The sequence below is a fragment of the Raphanus sativus genome, chromosome 6 (genome assembly GCF_000801105.2).
Source record: "Raphanus sativus cultivar WK10039 chromosome 6, ASM80110v3, whole genome shotgun sequence".
Classification (NCBI taxonomy): Eukaryota; Viridiplantae; Streptophyta; class Magnoliopsida; order Brassicales; family Brassicaceae; genus Raphanus; species Raphanus sativus.
In genome coordinates, this window is record NC_079516.1 from 28,609,765 (window position 1) to 28,626,775 (window position 17,011).

General features: G+C 43.9%; 1 protein-coding gene and 1 long non-coding RNA gene across 2 annotated transcripts; one reads left to right on the plus strand and one right to left on the minus strand.

The window, feature by feature from the left end:
* Positions 1 to 3,120: 3,120 nt before the first annotated feature.
* On the plus strand, positions 3,121 to 4,220 carry LOC108834609 (uncharacterized). Its single transcript, XM_018607937.1, has 2 exons — positions 3,121 to 3,567; positions 3,744 to 4,220. The coding sequence occupies exons 1-2, from the start codon at positions 3,121 to 3,123 to the stop codon at positions 4,218 to 4,220; spliced, it is 924 nt and encodes a 307-aa protein (XP_018463439.1).
* Positions 4,221 to 9,802: 5,582 nt separating this feature from the next.
* LOC108820894 (uncharacterized) lies at positions 9,803 to 17,005 on the minus strand. Its single transcript, XR_008934927.1, has 4 exons — positions 11,583 to 17,005; positions 10,478 to 11,510; positions 10,286 to 10,336; positions 9,803 to 10,199 (listed from the first exon to the last, which is right to left on the minus strand). It is a non-coding gene; the product is annotated as an uncharacterized LOC108820894 (long non-coding RNA).
* Between the last annotated feature and the right edge of the window lie 6 nt (positions 17,006 to 17,011).

Genomic DNA, 17,011 nt, shown 5'->3' on the forward strand with positions numbered 1-17,011 from the left:
TTTTGAGTTCGGTGAGGATGGAACTAGTTTCACGGGAATAGGGTCGAATACAGGTACTCTGGCCATACTTAGAGGTACAGGTTTTTATTCATTTTTATAAATGGAGTATATGTTAGTGATTGAGCGAATTGTATTTGCGTTAACAGCTACACATAATAGTATTGGTTACAGCTTCCTGTGCAGGGTTATCTACTAGGATAGGCGCTACAACAGGAGTTGGTCCATCCGAGATGGGTGATAACGTGGTCCGTAATCTTATTACGGAATTTGAGATGCCAACAGAGGAAATTTTACAGTTATGGGCAGAGGCACACCTCTGGTGGGAGATGACGATGACTGCCAAATACCTGGTGATTATTCTTCACACTTGAGCGTTATCCTTATCGTTAGCGGAAATAATATATTATCTGTTATCATATATATTAGTAGAAAAAATTCTGAAAACATTGTTACATTTATGATGTGCAGAGGGCACTGACATGACTGCTAGCAACCACCTACGCGTGGGACAGGTTTTCCCGAGCAAGGAGGATTTGAAGATGCATTTGACACTATACGCCATATCCAACAAGTTTAGGTTCTTAGTTAAGAAGTCCGAGCCAGGGAAAATGCTACTGGAATGTGTAGGAACAATTTGTGGCTGGAGGGTTTACGCCACAAAGATTGGGGGATGCTCAAGGTTTGAGATCTAGACGTTAGTGAACACAGCTGTTCGGTTGATGATAGGTGGGCTTTCCGTAGTCATGCAACTGCCTCGGTGATCAGCAATATGATCAGAAGAAGATACAGGGGTGTTGGAGGAGCCAGTCCCCGTCCAACCGCGCTTCGGGAGCTAATGAGGAGTGACCACCAAGTTCTTATCACATACTGGAAGGCATGGAGATCCCAGAGGAGGCAATCAGTCAAGGGGATGGGAGCGCAGAAACAGGATACCTCTCATTGCCATCTTACCTAGAGCAGGTGGCCCTTGCGAACCCTGGTTCCGTTGTTGCTTTAGAGACGACGCCGGGCCCTGATGGTGCTCAGCGTTTCAAATACATGTTCCTAGCATTCGGGGCAAGTGTGCAGGGATTTCAGTATATGAGGAAGGTCGTGATAATAGATGGTACGCACCTGAATGGGAAGTATGCGGGCTGTCTCCTAACAGCAAGCGCAAAGGACGGTAATTACCAGATATTCCCTCTAGGGTTTGGGATAGTTGACAGTGAGAATGATCAGTCGTGGAGTTGGTTCTTCACCAACCTCAAACAATTAGTACCCGATGCTGAGGATCTGGTGTTCGTTTCAGATCGCCACACAGCTATTTACAGTGGCATCAGAAGGGCAAGTTTAAAGTATTTCTTGTAAAAGATAAAGTGTGCTTGTACGTAACTATTAATATTATCGGCTAATCAAGAAGTTATAAACTAGGAAGAGTTATATCGATCCAATAATAAAATTATCGGTTATGTTGAAATATTGCGTTTAACATGGACATTTTGATTCAATTAAACATGCAGATTTATCCTCAAGCAAGGCACTGTGCTTGCCTGATGCATCTCCAGCGAAATGTGCAGACCATATTCAAGAAGAAACACCTCCTATACCTGATATCGAGAGCAGCTAGGGCTTACCGTATAGAGGACTTCTGCATACACTTCAACAAGATAATGGTGGTCGACATTGCGTGTGCTGACTACTTGATAAGGATTGGTCTTGAGCATTGGGCAAGGTCGCACTTCCCAGGGGCTAGGTACAATATAATGACCAGCAACCTTACCGAGTCCCTCAACTCTGCTCTAGCAAGTGCCATAGAGTTTCTTATAGTCGCACTGGTTGAGTACATTCGTACTATGCTGATGGGGTGGTTTTCCTCAAGACGTGCCGCAGCAAATTCAACAGTTACCCCGTTAACTCCAAGGGTATCTGCTAACTTGGCTCGTAGCTTCTCGGTCTCTACTGGATATGGGGTTAGGCATATCATAAATGCAGAGTAGGGGGGGGGGCTCGTGCGGCATCTGGTATCATTAGCTTGGAGGATGTGACTGACCAGATCCATTGCTCTCAAACGGTACCCGCAGGTTAGGACTATCCACTTTAAAGCGCTAACTAGTAATATTTAGTGTATTACATGACTATCTAATAATTGTGGAAGATTCTTGGTTTGCCTCAGTGGTGGGAGATGAAGGGGGTACGTTGCCGTTACATAAGGATAAGGGTAACAGGAAATTTGGTGATGATAGAGGAGGGCCAGTCCATGATGATTTTGAGTTCGGTGAGGATGGAACTAGTTTCACGGGAATAGGGTCGAATACAGGTACTTTGGCCATACTTAGAGGTACAGGTTTTTATTCATTTTTATAAATGGAGTATGTGTTAGTGATTGAGCGAATTGTATTTGCGTTAACAGCTACACATAATAGTATTGGTTACAGCTTCCTGTGCAGGGTTATCTACTAGGATAGGTGCTACAACAGGAGTTGGTCCATCCGAGATGGGTGATAACGTGGTCCGTAATCTTATTATGGAATTTGAGATGCCAACAGAGGAAATTTTACCAGTTATGGGCAGAGGCACACCTCTGGTGGGAGATGACGATGACTGCCAAATACTTGGTGATTATTCTTCACACTTGAGCGTTATCCTTATCGTTAGCGGAAATGATATATTATCTGTTATCATATATATTAGTAGAAAAAATTCTGAAAACATTGTTACATTTATGATGTGCAGAGGGCACTGACATGACTGCTAGCAACCACCTACGCGTGGGACAGGTTTTCCCGAGCAAGGAGGATTTGAAGATGCATTTGACACTATACGCCATATCCAACAAGTTTAGGTTCTTAGTTAAGAAGTCCGAGCCAGGGAAAATGCTACTGGAATGTGTAGGAACAATTTGTGGCTGGAGGGTTTACGCCACAAAGATTGGGGGATGCTCAAGGTTTGAGATCTAGACGTTAGTGAACACAGCTGTTCGGTTGATGATAGGTGGGCTTTCCGTAGTCATGCAACTGCCTCGGTGATCAGCAATATGATCAGAAGAAGATACAGGGGTGTTGGAGGAGCCAGTCCCCGTCCAACCGCGCTTCGGGAGCTAATGAGGAGTGACCACCAAGTTCTTATCACATACTGGAAGGCATGGAGATCCCAGAGGAGGCAATCAGTCAAGGGGATGGGAGCGCAGAAACAGGATACCTCTCATTGCCATCTTACCTAGAGCAGGTGGCCCTTGCGAACCCTGGTTCCGTTGTTGCTTTAGAGACGACGCCGGGCCCTGATGGTGCTCAGCGTTTCAAATACATGTTCCTAGCATTCGGGGCAAGTGTGCAGGGATTTCAGTATATGAGGAAGGTCGTGATAATAGATGGTACGCACCTGAATGGGAAGTATGCGGGCTGTCTCCTAACAGCAAGCGCAAAGGACGGTAATTACCAGATATTCCCTCTAGGGTTTGGGATAGTTGAAAGTGAGAATGATCAGTCGTGGAGTTGGTTCTTCACCAACCTCAAACAATTAGTACCCGATGCTGAGGATCTGGTGTTCGTTTCAGATCGCCACACAGCTATTTACAGTGGCATCAGAAGGGCAAGTTTAAAGTATTTCTTGTAAAAGATAAAGTGTGCTTGTACGTAACTATTAATATTATCGGCTAATCAAGAAGTTATAAACTAGGAAGAGTTATATCGATCCAATAACAAAATTATCGGTTATGTTGAAATATTGCGTTTAACATGGACATTTTGATTCAATTAAACATGCAGATTTATCCTCAAGCAAGGCACTGTGCTTGCCTGATGCATCTCCAGCGAAATGTGCAGACCATATTCAAGAAGAAACACCTCCTATACCTGATATCGAGAGCAGCTAGCGCTTACCGTATAGAGGACTTCTGCATACACTTCAACAAGATAATGGTGGTCGACATTGCGTGTGCTGACTACTTGATAAGGATTGGTCTTGAGCATTGGGCAAGGTCGCACTTCCCAGGGGCTAGGTACAATATAATGACCAGCAACCTTACCGAGTCCCTCAACTCTGCTCTAGCAAGTGCCATAGAGTTTCTTATAGTCGCACTGGTTGAGTACATTCGTACTATGCTGATGGGGTGGTTTTCCTCAAGACGTGCCGCAGCAAATTCAACAGTTACCCCGTTAACTCCAAGGGTATCTGCTAACTTGGCTCGTAGCTTCTCGGTCTCTACTGGATATGGGGTTAGGCATATCATAAATGCAGAGTAGGAGGTCCAGGACGAAAAGAAAGTTTCAATATCCATGAAGCAAAGAAAAATACTCCAAACAAAGTCTGATCAGGATTACAGTACTAATGGTTCAACACTTAAAACTGTTATCGGCGAATTGAAATTGTTATCGGCTAACTGATTTAGGTTGCAGGTACAACACTTAGTCACTAATTACTGTTGTTAACATCCAACGATGTTGATACGTGTGACAAGTATAATAACATGTAAATGAAATAGTATAAAATACATAGGAGATGAACTTATTAAGCAAATATGGTTTCAATATCCATGAAGCAAAGAAAAATACCCCAAACAAAGTCTGATCAGGATTACAGTACTAATGGTTCAACACTTAAAAACGGTACACACAATGTTAGGTTTCAATGGGAGGGTTAGGGGCAATGTCAAGCTGTATCGGCCACATAAGGCCTACTCGAGATGTAGCTAAAGAATTTAACAACAAGCTGCTTTGCAGCTGAGGGGAGGACGCGTGGTGTAATGGCTTTGCAAGCATCAATACTTCCACCTAGATGAGCCTCGATAAGAACAACTGTCATGACCGCTGTGTCCGTCAGTGTGCTGGTCTGTGGGATCCCTTTGCAACGAGTAACTGGGTAAGGTTTAAGGGCCAGTGATGAATCGGCTTTGTTCAGGCTTCTTATGAGGTAGGGACACATGTTCGCAATCGGGGATAACTCCTTCTTGATCATGCTGTCTGACATCATCATTGTGTGCGAATCAAGAACGAGTAACGCGAAGGCCTTGCAGTCGATACAAACGCCAATCCAGTAGTTCTGGTTTATATTGAATGGGAAGTAGAACCTGTCAAAGGTTTAGGATTTGAGCCGGCTGATAGGCACCTCAGCGTATTTGAGCCTGTGTCTCTCTTTCACGGCCGTCTTCACGAAATGTCTGTACTGTTTCATCAAGCCAGCAGGCAAGGCCGTGTCGAAAACAGCAACATTGTTGCCTTCCTCGATAGCCTCACTTCCAATGTAACCCATCGAAGCGTAACCTCTAATTGGGCAAAATAACAGTTAACAGATTTATTTGCCATTATTGTCATGTGTGTGGATCTAAGAGCGATGTTCAGGAAATCAAATGTTGAAACAGCAGTGTCCGGGCCAATGATTATTTCCCTACAAATGTAGGTTGGGAGTAAGTCAATGTAAAGAGAGTAAACGAAAAATATGAATAAACTTACTTCCGGGGGGTAACCTTCTCCAGCACATCCATGTAAAGCTTCTCCAATGCAAAAAAGCAGGGTTATTCCTGCGTTTATTTTGGGATCACACTGGAAATCATCAAGCACAACAGGTGGGATCCTAGGCCTCTTGCTCTTCCTCTGCTCGATCCTGGGGGCTTCTATGTTTCTCAGAGGAAGCACGTACTCTAAGGGATTGGCAATGCAACATTTTCACCTAACGGTTCCTGCGTGAGCCCAAGGGAGAAAGTCGGGACATCCCACTTCAATTAAAAAGAGGGAATAGGGTAAACAGTGATAACTAAGCAAAAGGAGCCAGTTGAATATTTTACCTCGTCTATTGCAGGGAACATGGGTTCACCCCCAGCTGTGGTATCGTTGTCATCGGCGTTGGTTTGCTCAGTCTGCATTAAAACGGGAGTATCAGCTTCCACCTCATTCGTTTGTTCATTTTCGGGACTGTTACTCTCTAACACCTGTGCATCAGCTGCAACTCTCAGACTTTGTCTGTTAATTGTACGCGTTCCATGAAACGTTAAAGGTTAGCAGGGAATACGCATAAAATCAAAACAAACCAGGTGATACAGCCCAGAATGGGGGTCGTCCAAATTGGTTTCTGAGGTTCTAACCGGACCAACCAAAGATATGATCTAGTGGTCGATAAGTCTAGAAACTGACTTGATAACCTGAAACAAATGGAAGATGAATGAGATGCTAATGTTATGAGGGATAAATCAGAGTAAATAAGCAAAGATAAAAGGATAGATATGGCGGAACCAAGCTGCTGGATGTGTATCACTCTCAGCTTGATCAAATGATGGATTGAAGTGGATTTGCGGATGAAGGTTTGATTGAATCTCTCAATCTGTGGGATGATGGAAACGAAGTGATTGACTCTCTCAATCTGTGTACTGAGCTTATTTGATTTGCACAAATAAACTAGACTCACAAAATCAATAGAGCAACAAAGAATCTCTCTTTGAATCCTAAAGACCGATATTTTATACAAAGAACAATCTTTGATAAAAACTGAATAAACTTTTTATTAACTTGATGATTGACGGTGGTTTGTACAAATGTCTACTATGAGCTTATATAACGCTCAGATACAAAGGTGCTAAAGTTCTAAGAAGAAAAGAAAGGAAACAAATCAAAGACAAAACAATAAATTGAAAAACTAGCCATTGGAGCTTTTTGTGGGATTTTGGTTCCAAGTAAGAGATGTATCTTTGCTTGAATCTGGAAGGTTTGAGGGGATAAGAGAGCATTCTTGGGACCTTCTTGATGGCTTGGATGGTGCTAAGGTCGTGCATTAACTCAAGGAAAAAGAGCTGTTGGAGTTTGAATGCAAGAATCTCCAAATAAGACAAGTTGGAGTTAATGGGGATCCTCCTGATCCTATGTTGGCTGGTGCATGGTGTGAACTTGTAGAACTCCTCCTGGCCGCCTATGATGTCTTCTGGAAGTGTTGGTATGGTCTGAATGTCTTCTGGTCGGAGTTGGTTTGGTTGGAAATGATCCGCCTGATCCTCTGGCTTCTGGTGCATATAAGATGTATCGTGATTGGCTATCATGATCTCCTGGTCTCCATAAATAGCTATGGGTCGAACCAAATTGAATTGGTTTGCAACTTTCCATAGATAGTGTCGGTTTGGCCGGTTCTGGGAAATTACTCATAACTTCTGATTTCTTTGACCAATTCTCTTGATTTCGGGTTTCCTGAAAAGCTGATAAGTCCCTCTTCAAGCCCATGATTGAATATGGTGAAGGCCGCTTTATGTCTGAGCTTGAAACTTCTTCTAAGGCCTGGTACTTGCAAATGGATGGGCTGGAGAACCTCCGGTTTGTAAAATTGAAATTTTCTTGCTCCGGATAGATTTGGGGATAATTACAATTGGTCTTGACTCCATATTTAGTGTAGAATCCATGAAAATTGGTTTCATGGTGAAAACCCTCCTGGTTTGAAAGATATGGCATTTTTAGTGCACATATATCCTGGTCAGCGCCTTGGCTGGTTTGGTAAGGTGTTGGGTCGACCTCTGGTTCAGCTACTGATTTGATGGCCGCATCATTCCCTCCCCCTTGTAAAGGTTTTGACCTCAAAACTGGATAACTTGATACACCACAATAGAGCAAGTCAGGTTTCATTCTCTTTTGGGAGTTTAGAATCTTACCTTGATACAATTTTTGTTTGGTGATGCATGGTGCATCTGGTGGCTCTTCTTTGAACAGATGTGAAAGGATCACGCCTCTGCTCTGGCTATGGCCATTGCATCTATTCTGGAGTGGATGTTCCTTCAAGATTTTTGTGGCCACGTTTCTGGTCTTCATTGGAGCTGATTCTCCTAGCAACAAAAGATCATCCGGTGGGATCTTTTTGAAGCTTTCTTCTTTAGAACCTGAAAATTTCTCAACTTTCTGGACAAAAAGCAAGTGCATTATATCTGTGTTTGGACACTGATAAAAATAATTTGAATTTCTCAGACTTACTTTGATAGCTTCCATAAGTTGAAGAATGATTTTCCTCTTTGGATATCTTGTTTTCGGTTGCTGCCTTCTTTGCAACTTTTGACTTTGGTGGTTATGAACTTCAACTTTTTATTCCGGATCAAAACGTTTTGGCAAAGAAAAGTGCATGATGTCTGCTTTATCAAGTATTAAGGACGATTTGAAATTAGAAACACTTACCTTGCTTATGCTGATTTTTAATGGCATTAGTTCAGCATCTTGTAACTTCATGGTGGGTGTCCCTTCTTGTTGAGCAGTGTACTTCTCCTTGGTTCCTAAGCCAATTTCACATTCTCTTGGACAAGACAAGTGCATTAATCTTTTCATGGAAATATTAAGAACATGCTGATCAAAAATGAAGCTTACCATAGGTTTTGGAATTTGAATAATCAATTGTTCAGATTTTGGTTTCCACATGTGAGGTGGTTCATGACTTACGTTACGGTCTGGTTCCTTACTTGGAACATCAGTAAGCATATAGCTTTCATTTCTACTCCCTGTTCCAAGAACACACACATCAATACTAGTATCTGAAGGTGGTGTTAAACACTTACCTTGGTGTGATACTTCTAATACTGTTTTTGCTTCATTAAGCATCATGGACTGCTCTGTGTCTTGAACTATCTTCTGGTCGATCACAAGAGTCACGCCTGGTGGTTCATCTCCTTTGATTTCTTGCTCCTTAAGTCCTGTTACAACACCTTTTGACAAAGACAAGTGCATCACACAAGAATTTTGAACCAATAAATCAGATTGAATAAAAAACTATCACTTTTAATAGATAAATATGTTTTCTCTTCTAGTGATGTTTCTTTCAATGCTCGATATTTTATACAAAGAACAATTTTGATAAAAACTGAATAAACTTTTTATTAACTTGATGATTGAGGGTGGTTTGTACAAATGTCTACTATGAGCTTACATAATGCTCAGATACAAAGGTGCTAAAGTTCTAAGAAGAAAAGAAAGGAAACAAATCAAAGACAAAGCAATAAATTGAAAAAGTAGCCGTTGGAGCCTTTTGTGGGATTTTGGCTCCAAGTAAGAGATGTGTCTTTGCTTGAATCTGGACGGTTTGAGGGGATAAGAGAGCATTCTTGGGACCTTCTTGATGGCTTGTATGGTGCTAAGGTCGTGCATAAACTCAAGGAAAAAGAGCTGTTGGTGTTTGAATGCAAGAATCTCCAAATAAGGCAAGTTGGAGTTAATGGGGATCCTCCTGATCCTGTGTTGGCTGGTGCATGGTGTGAACTTGTAGAACTCCTCCTGTCCGCCTATGATGTCTTGTGGAAGTGTTGGTATGGTCTGAATGTCTTCTGGTCGGAGTTGGTTTGCACTACAAGAAATATCGGCATTAGCAGCGCCGAGAAAACGCTATTATAGGGTTTTCATAGCGTTTTTGTAAACGCTCTAACAGCGGCAGCTATGGTAGACCTCCCCCCCCCTACTATAGCACTAATCGTGTGCTGCGACAAAGTGTAGCTATAATAGCGATTAGTTATTGCTGTATTAAACTTGTTTAATAGCGACACTTTAGTGCTGTATTACAGTTTTATATGGCGTTTTGTATCTGAGATAATATAATTTATAATATCACTTTCTTCTTGTTACGGAAAATGTTTTTGTAACTTTTGGTATTTTTAATGGGTGAACCTATAATAGCTATTTTTCTGTGCTGCTAAATATTATTAAATAACTTTTTTCTTGTGCTAGGATGTTAATTTTCATAGCTAATGTTCGAGTGCCATATTTTTGGTATAATGAAACATTTGTAAATTAATTTTGATAGGTATTTTGATTTTTCGTGATATAATTGTTTTGTTCTGAATATTGAATATAATTATAAATTAAAAAAAATATATAGCACATAAAAGAAACAAATTACAAACTACAAACATACCAAAAGAGTAGAATGATTAACTACAATAGATCCTGAAGCAAATGGTTTATAGAAATCTAGGCATTATTATTGACCAGATGAGTTGCGGGCATTCATGGATCTGATAAGGTTCAGGAACATTGGCTCGATGTCTTCTTCAGGTTCTTCAATGCGTGTCAAGTGGTAGCCTTGAGAGCATCTAAACTCGGCTCTGGTTATCTCTTCCACATCATTACCTCCTGAGGACTGTCCTTGTTCTGGTATTGGGCGTTGCATCTGAGATGTGTTGACCGCTTCACGTTGTGGCTGTTGTTGTTTGGGTTGGGGCTTCACACCGACTGCAGCGAGGGCTAAGACAATGCTCTTCCTTGCTTCCATTAGAGTTGCTAGATGAAAAATTAATCCAAAGTTAGATCTTTGACTATCAGAAGACAAGGTAACAAATCGAAGAAGCTATTGGAGTTTCTCTGACCTGGAAATTGAGTAGAGTCTGTAACGCTTCAAATCTTGAGGGAAGATAAAACTGAAAAATTAGAAGAATAAATTAGGTAAGATAAAATTAGAAAATTAAACCAAAATAGATCTTTTACCATCTCTACAAATCGAACAAGATATTGAAAGTCTGTGGGTTATTTATCAAAGAAATATAATATGAGGCGCTAACCTGTAAGAAGAGATCTCTGTAACCTAAATCGTGTGTCTTGAAGAGAGATTGGAGATGAAATTGTGGAGGGTCGGAGAGATTTGTGGTGGCTTATACAGATTTTGTGTTGGTTTGAGATGGAAGGAGAGAGATTCGTGGTGGATTAAGAGAGAATCGTGGTTCCTTGAGAGAGATTTGTGGTGGTTTGAGGGAAAGAGAGAGAAGTCGATAAAGAAAATATGTTTTCGTTTGGCTCCGAAAAGTAGAAAAATTTCAGGTTGCCTCCAAAAAAGCTCTCGACCAATGAGAGACAATGACAAGGATAACCTAAAGAACTAATCTCCACCGTTGAATCATCTCGATCCAATGGATATAATTAGTGGAATTTTTTTTGTTTGTCTCGTGCATGAACTAACGATGGATGGTTTGATTTTGTGGAACAACATGGATTTTCTTTGATTTTGATATGATTTAGGATGGTGTATACTTGTATTTGAATATATATCTACATTTAACAATGATCATATAATCAGTACAAAGTAGATTATGGAAAACAAAATCATGTTGTGAACCTATAAACACCAAACACTCAAAGTAAACCAATTTATACCCTAACCCCTAAAACTTACATGAACATACATAAACCATCGATGACAAAAGTGTGGAAAGTTCACTTGATTCATAATTTTATCTTTGTTTGTGTGTCGTGTTATCTCATGGTTACAAATTACATTTTTTTGTTAATGAATCACTAAACCCTATCATTACCCTAAACACTAAAAGTTATCTTTTGCTTTGTTATATATTTCAACATTATAATTTTGGGCCTTGTTGTGAATTAAGACAAACACATTGCATCATAAACCTTAATTAGTTAAGATTCTAAAAGCACAAGATAAAAGGCAAATAACACTTGGTCACGTTTTGAAAGACAGAAACCGAAAGCCGATGATGTCTTAGAAAAACAGAGTCATTAAAAACAGAGTCACTGAAAAACAGTCATTAAAAACACAAAGAGTCTTGTTGCTTGGTTCCTTTGGCTCTGTTTTTAAACCTGCACAGAAAGACAAATTATCTGATTAGCTTGACATATTTCCACATATGTAACAAATAAACGAGATCTCACCAATAGAACTTTATCCTCTGGCCAAGCAAGACAGCTTCCAAGTGCATCTTCCATATACTCGATCTCTGATGATGTCCTCCACACAGCAGCATCTTTAATCTTTGTTGGGGTCAAAAACGGTTATCTCGAAATCAACGGCTAAAAATATTTATCATGCGCGGACTTTCCATAAAACAAGCGTCGAAAGCAAAACAAGTCGTACAGCTTAAAAAACCTATGTTAAAGTCGATCGTTCTTGTTTTACACGATAAACTTTACGAGAAAACCAACTCAGATTTAGTCGTAAAACTTCGATGATACAATCAAGAAGAACCGAGAGACATTAGGTCCGTAGCTGAGATGACACGACCATACGAAAGTATACGGAAGAAAAGGGAAGTGATCTAAGTTTGGATAGGCCGAACGACAAGGAATCTGCCTTTAAACTTCAAAGAGCCCGTTCTCTCAAACCGTGAGGATCCAGAGAACGATCAAGATATCAAATCGAAGCCCTCGTCGAGACGCACGTGCTGGTACTGGCCGCCGGCGGCTAGCCCCCGTGCTGGTCCTGGCCGCCGGGCGGCTAAGCCCCCATGCTGGTCCTGGCCGCCGGGAAACTTCAAAGAGCCCGTTCTCTCAAACCGTGAGGACCCAGAAAACGATCAACATATCAAATCGAAGCCCTCGTCGAGACGCACGTGCTGGTCGTGGCCGCCGGGCGGCTAGCCCCCGTGCTGGCCGTGGCCGGCGGCGGCTAGCGCCCGTGCTGGCCGTGGCCGCCGGGCGGCTAGCCCCGCGCTGGCCGTGGCCGCCGGCGGCTAGCGCCCGTGCTGGCCGTGGCCGCCGGGCGGCTAGCCCCATGCTGGCCGTGGCCGCCTGCGGCTAGCGCCCGTGCTGGCCATGGCCGCCGGGCGGCTAGCCCCGTGCTGGCTCGGGTCTTCGGATGACAAGCTTCCGTGCATAAGTTCTAGGCCCCGGCCGTCAGAAGTCTGTACTTTGCGTCTTTCCCAAGTTTTCGCGGAACGAATCGTTGAGATTCCGCGTACAAAACTCCCGCTCTTACTCCAAACTAAGATCGTCGGAAACACTTCGGAAACTCGTAAGATATCAACGGGAAGGAAGATCTTAAATTATTCGTGCGAAATAGTGATGGTTATCTTAAGACACCACTCATCTCAACTCTACGAAGGATTGAAGATCTTCCGAAGAAATCGTAGAAAACAACGGAAGTCCTAGAAACGGCCCGAAAGGGACCAAACGCGATCGGACAGTCCGCTTACGATTGTCTGAGATAGATACGACGATTTACGTTTATCTTCACATAACAAGATAAATGCTAAACTTCCAGAAGGATAAATGTCAAGTTTCCCGAAGATAAATGTCAAGTTTCCCGATAAACATGAAGGCCGACGAAAATGGAAAAAGCCCGCTTCGCGGCCCAAAAGGAGAATAGACCGTCATAAGAAGGAGTATATAAAGGAGCTTTGGGAGAGGAGGAAAAGGAGAGCGAAAATCATTAAGAGAGAGAGAAATCCGAGATTGGAGACCTAGAGAGCTCCTGTTAGGTTAAGAACTTAGAATTCAGGCGGTAGACTAGCAAGGTAGGACCTAGAACGTCCGGCCGCCTCTCGTTCTATTTTCATCTTGTCTGCAGGCTCCTGTCTCTCTCGGAAGGATCTAACAATCCTTTTACTTAGAGTTCCGCACATAGAAACCCTAGGCATTATTCCGACATGCCCGTTTCTATGACTAACGCTCGTACTAGACGAACTCCGCCAGGCAGTTCGATCTCTTGTTCAAACCCATCCAACTGAACTACGTCCGACTTGATCCTCGAAAGGGGTACGTAGGCAGCCTTCCTTAAGGTCCAGTCCCAAATCTCAATAAAACCTTTCTGCATTTATTTGATCACTTGTCGTTGGTTGTCGCAGAGAATCCGGACCTTCAGGGAAAGTTAGGTTTACTTAGCTTTCTTCCGTTTTACTTAATCAAAATCGACAGTGCGAATTTCGGTTCCCACAGTTTGGCGCTAGAAGGAGGGGGGGGACGGATTACTCTTACTCTTACGGCCGCAAAACGCTTGATCAAAGCAATGTCTGGAAATATGAAAGACAAACTCACAGCTCACATCGACGCTGGTAAAACAACTTCAGCAGTGACTGCTCCTACGACCAACGCTTATGCAAACAGTTATCTAAGATTATCATCTTACGGACAAACGTCCCGAGAACGGACCATCCCAACCAAGTTCGGGTCCTATCAACCATGCACCCCGTCCAAGTTCCTGCAACACGGTCCTCGGGTCCATGGACCCAACCCCCTCGTTTGGGATTATCGAAGAAAGACTTCGGGAAAATTCATAAAAAGACTTGGTAGTGGAGACGGATTCCTGCCTGCCGTATAAAACGGCTATGGTTAGCTTGAACACCAGTTGCCTTAACTATACGGGGAATTGAAATATTTTCGGAAAAACCAGCGTCACATCAACGGCTTTTTCTAAAGAAAAATCGTAAAAACGTCTAAGTCCCAAGACAGCCCAAAGGGGCCCGAATCACGGCTAAACGACCCACATACGATTTTAGGTAGGATCGAGCCCAAGGCTGATATGACGGTCTGAGTTTCGACTGGAAATGTTTTTTAGAATTTCCCGGAAAAATAAAGACTTGTTCTCCTGGAAATCGCGGAGAAACCCCAGATTACTCATGAAACAGAAAGCACGATTGATCGGGTTACCAATCAGCGTTTCTAATGCTAAATTCGATAACATTTTACGGAATACCTTTCGTAAAATAAATTCTCGAAAAATATTTCACGAGACAGCTTTTGCATGATTAAACTCGACAACATTTTACAAACAGTTTCCGTAAAATTAACTCGACAACATTTTGTGAAATAACTCTCGTAAAATAAAAGGTCAACAACGTTCTAAGAAACAATTCCTTGCTGGGATCATGATGAAATCAATGTCCAAAAGTCTCGGAAAAACAATTAAAGAAACCTCGAGAGACTAAGTGTCGATCAAGAAACCTTTAAAAAAATGAGAAAAACAGGCAGGTCCCGCGAGGAAGCACAGTCCCGGGCGGCTAGCACGCCCGTGCTGTCCCTAGGCGCCGGGCGGCTACCACGCCCGTGCTGCCTCTAGGCGCCGGGCGGCTAACGCGCCCGTGCTGCACTGGTCGCCGGGCAACAAAACATTTTCTACACGAGGAAAAACCTACGGAAAACTAAAAAAAACGCAAAAACACGCACAAGCCGAAGGAACCAAGCAGCCGACTCCGGTCGCGGCCGTGGCCGCCGGGCGGCTAGCCCCCGCGCTGGCCGTGGCCGCCGGCAGCTAGCGCCCGTGCTGGCCATGGCCGCCGGCGGCTAGCCCCGTGCTGGCCGTGGCCGCCGGGCGGCTAGCCCCGTGCTGGCCGTGGCTGCCGGCAGCTAGCGCCCGTGCTGGCCGTGGTCGCCGGGCGGCTAGCCCCGTGCTGGCCGTGGCCGCCGGCAGCTAGCGCCCGTGCTGGCCGTGGTCGCCGGGCGGCTAGCCCCGTGCTGGCCGTGGCCGCCGGCGGCTTGCGCCCGTGCTGGCCGTGGTCGCCGGGCGGCTAGCCCCGTGCTGGCCGTGGCCGCCGGCGGCTAGCGCCCGTGCTGGCCGTGGTCGCCGGGCGGCTAGCCCCGTGCTGGCCGTGGCCGCCGGCAGCTAGCGCCCGTGCTGGCCACGGTCGCCGGGCGGCTAGCGCCCGTGCTGGCCGTGGCCGACGGGCGGCTAGCCCCGTGCTGGCCGTGGCCGCCGGCGGCTAGCGCCCGTGCTGGCCGTGGTCGCCGGCGGCAAGCGCCCGTGCTGGCCGTGGCCGCCGGGCGGCTAGCCCCGTGCTGGCTCGGGTCGTCGGGCGGTTAGTCTTCGTGCATAAGATCTAAGCCCCCGGGTCGCCAGAAATCCGTGTTTTGCGACTTTCCGAGTTCCCGCAAACAAAACATTCGTCAAGCACGGCCAATCCTCATAAGGATTGACCCAAATATTATCCAAACTAATTTTACAAAACAATTTCCGTAAAATTAACTCGACAACATTTTGATTAACTCTCGTTAAATAAAAGCTCGGCAATATTTTACGAAACATCATTCGTGAAGTATAACAAGATCGTAAGCTTCTTGACCTGACCAGTTCGCTCATAGCTTGACGAAACAAGAAGCCCCACTCAAGTGACATCTTGCCATTCGTTTTCACTTGTCTACCCACCTTAGCCTTCTTCGAGCTTCGCCTACTTCTCCTCCCTTTGCTTCAACGATTCTGCAACGATTCTGCACTGTTCCTTCAGGTTTCATCAAAAATCGATTCTCGATTCAGTATCAGACTTTTCGAAGACCTTTGACAATGAAACGGTAGAAGACAAAGAGGAACGGACATGAGGCAATCTCGAGTAATCAATGAGACTAAGGTACGTCCGACTTAGAAAATTTTATCAAGGTTTTAATTTTTTCGTAGGAAAGGAATGGGAATGTAACACCCCCGAACCGTCCTAGGCATCGGTCAAACCACCGGCCAACAATCAAACAAGAACATGACCGACGGAGCGACCAACACTAAGGGTTGGAGATGAAAGGTCAACCGGCCAGCCAACAATCAAACAAGAACATGACTGACCGTCCAACCCAACACCATGGTCCGGAAGCGCTACATGACGAGCTAGGGACGATCCAGTCAGTGCCACAGAATTTACTCCGCAACTTAGACCAGTTCATCCTCTAACACATCCCGCTAACTCAAGGCATAAGGCTTTGCAACCCGTACCCGAAGTTAACGTTTTCCGTTAGATCGAGGCCTAAGGCTTTTCAACCCGTACCAAGAGCTAACGTTGTGTCGGTTCGGACTAAACCAATATCATATTGGACCCGTTCAATTTTAAATAAATTCTAAGTCTTTTAAGAATATTTGCAATATTTTAGGGATCCCAAACCCGAATAAAACGCAACGGAAAAGTAATGTTTAAGAATCAAACCGTAGCACAATGCACTGCAAATCTACTCCGGCGGCCTACGTATCCGATCTTCTACAACCTGAACTCCCGCAAAAAGGACAACGAGAGCTGGCTACCTCTAACTCAAATCCTAATGTAGCTAGCCCAAACAACCCAAAAACAACAAGCAATCTAGCCTAAGCGCAATAATAAAGCCTAAGTCTAATCCTTAATCCACACCGACTAAGGTATGCTCGACCTTAATCTAAAACTAACAGCTTGCCAAACGGCCAACTAAACGAACGGATCCCTAGCAATTCAAACAATCAATACTCGAGCTAAGTTAACACCGTATCTCGGTGCTAACACTAACTCAAAGGTATGTTGGGGTCAAAATCGGTCAAGACGAAATCAATGTCCGAAAGTCTCGGAAAAACATTAGAGTAACCTCGAGAGACTAATTGTTAATCGAGAAACCTCGGGAAAATATTAAGTTCGAGATTGATC

Bases quoted from the DNA above. Each gene is read 5' to 3' on its own strand.
- LOC108834609 (XM_018607937.1), top strand. From the start codon at position 3,121: ATGGAGATCCCAGAGGAGGCAATCAGTCAAGGGGATGGGAGCGCAGAA. The intron at 3,568-3,743 runs GCAAGTTTAAAG...TTAAACATGCAG, and splicing joins TTTACAGTGGCATCAGAAGG to ATTTATCCTCAAGCAAGGCA.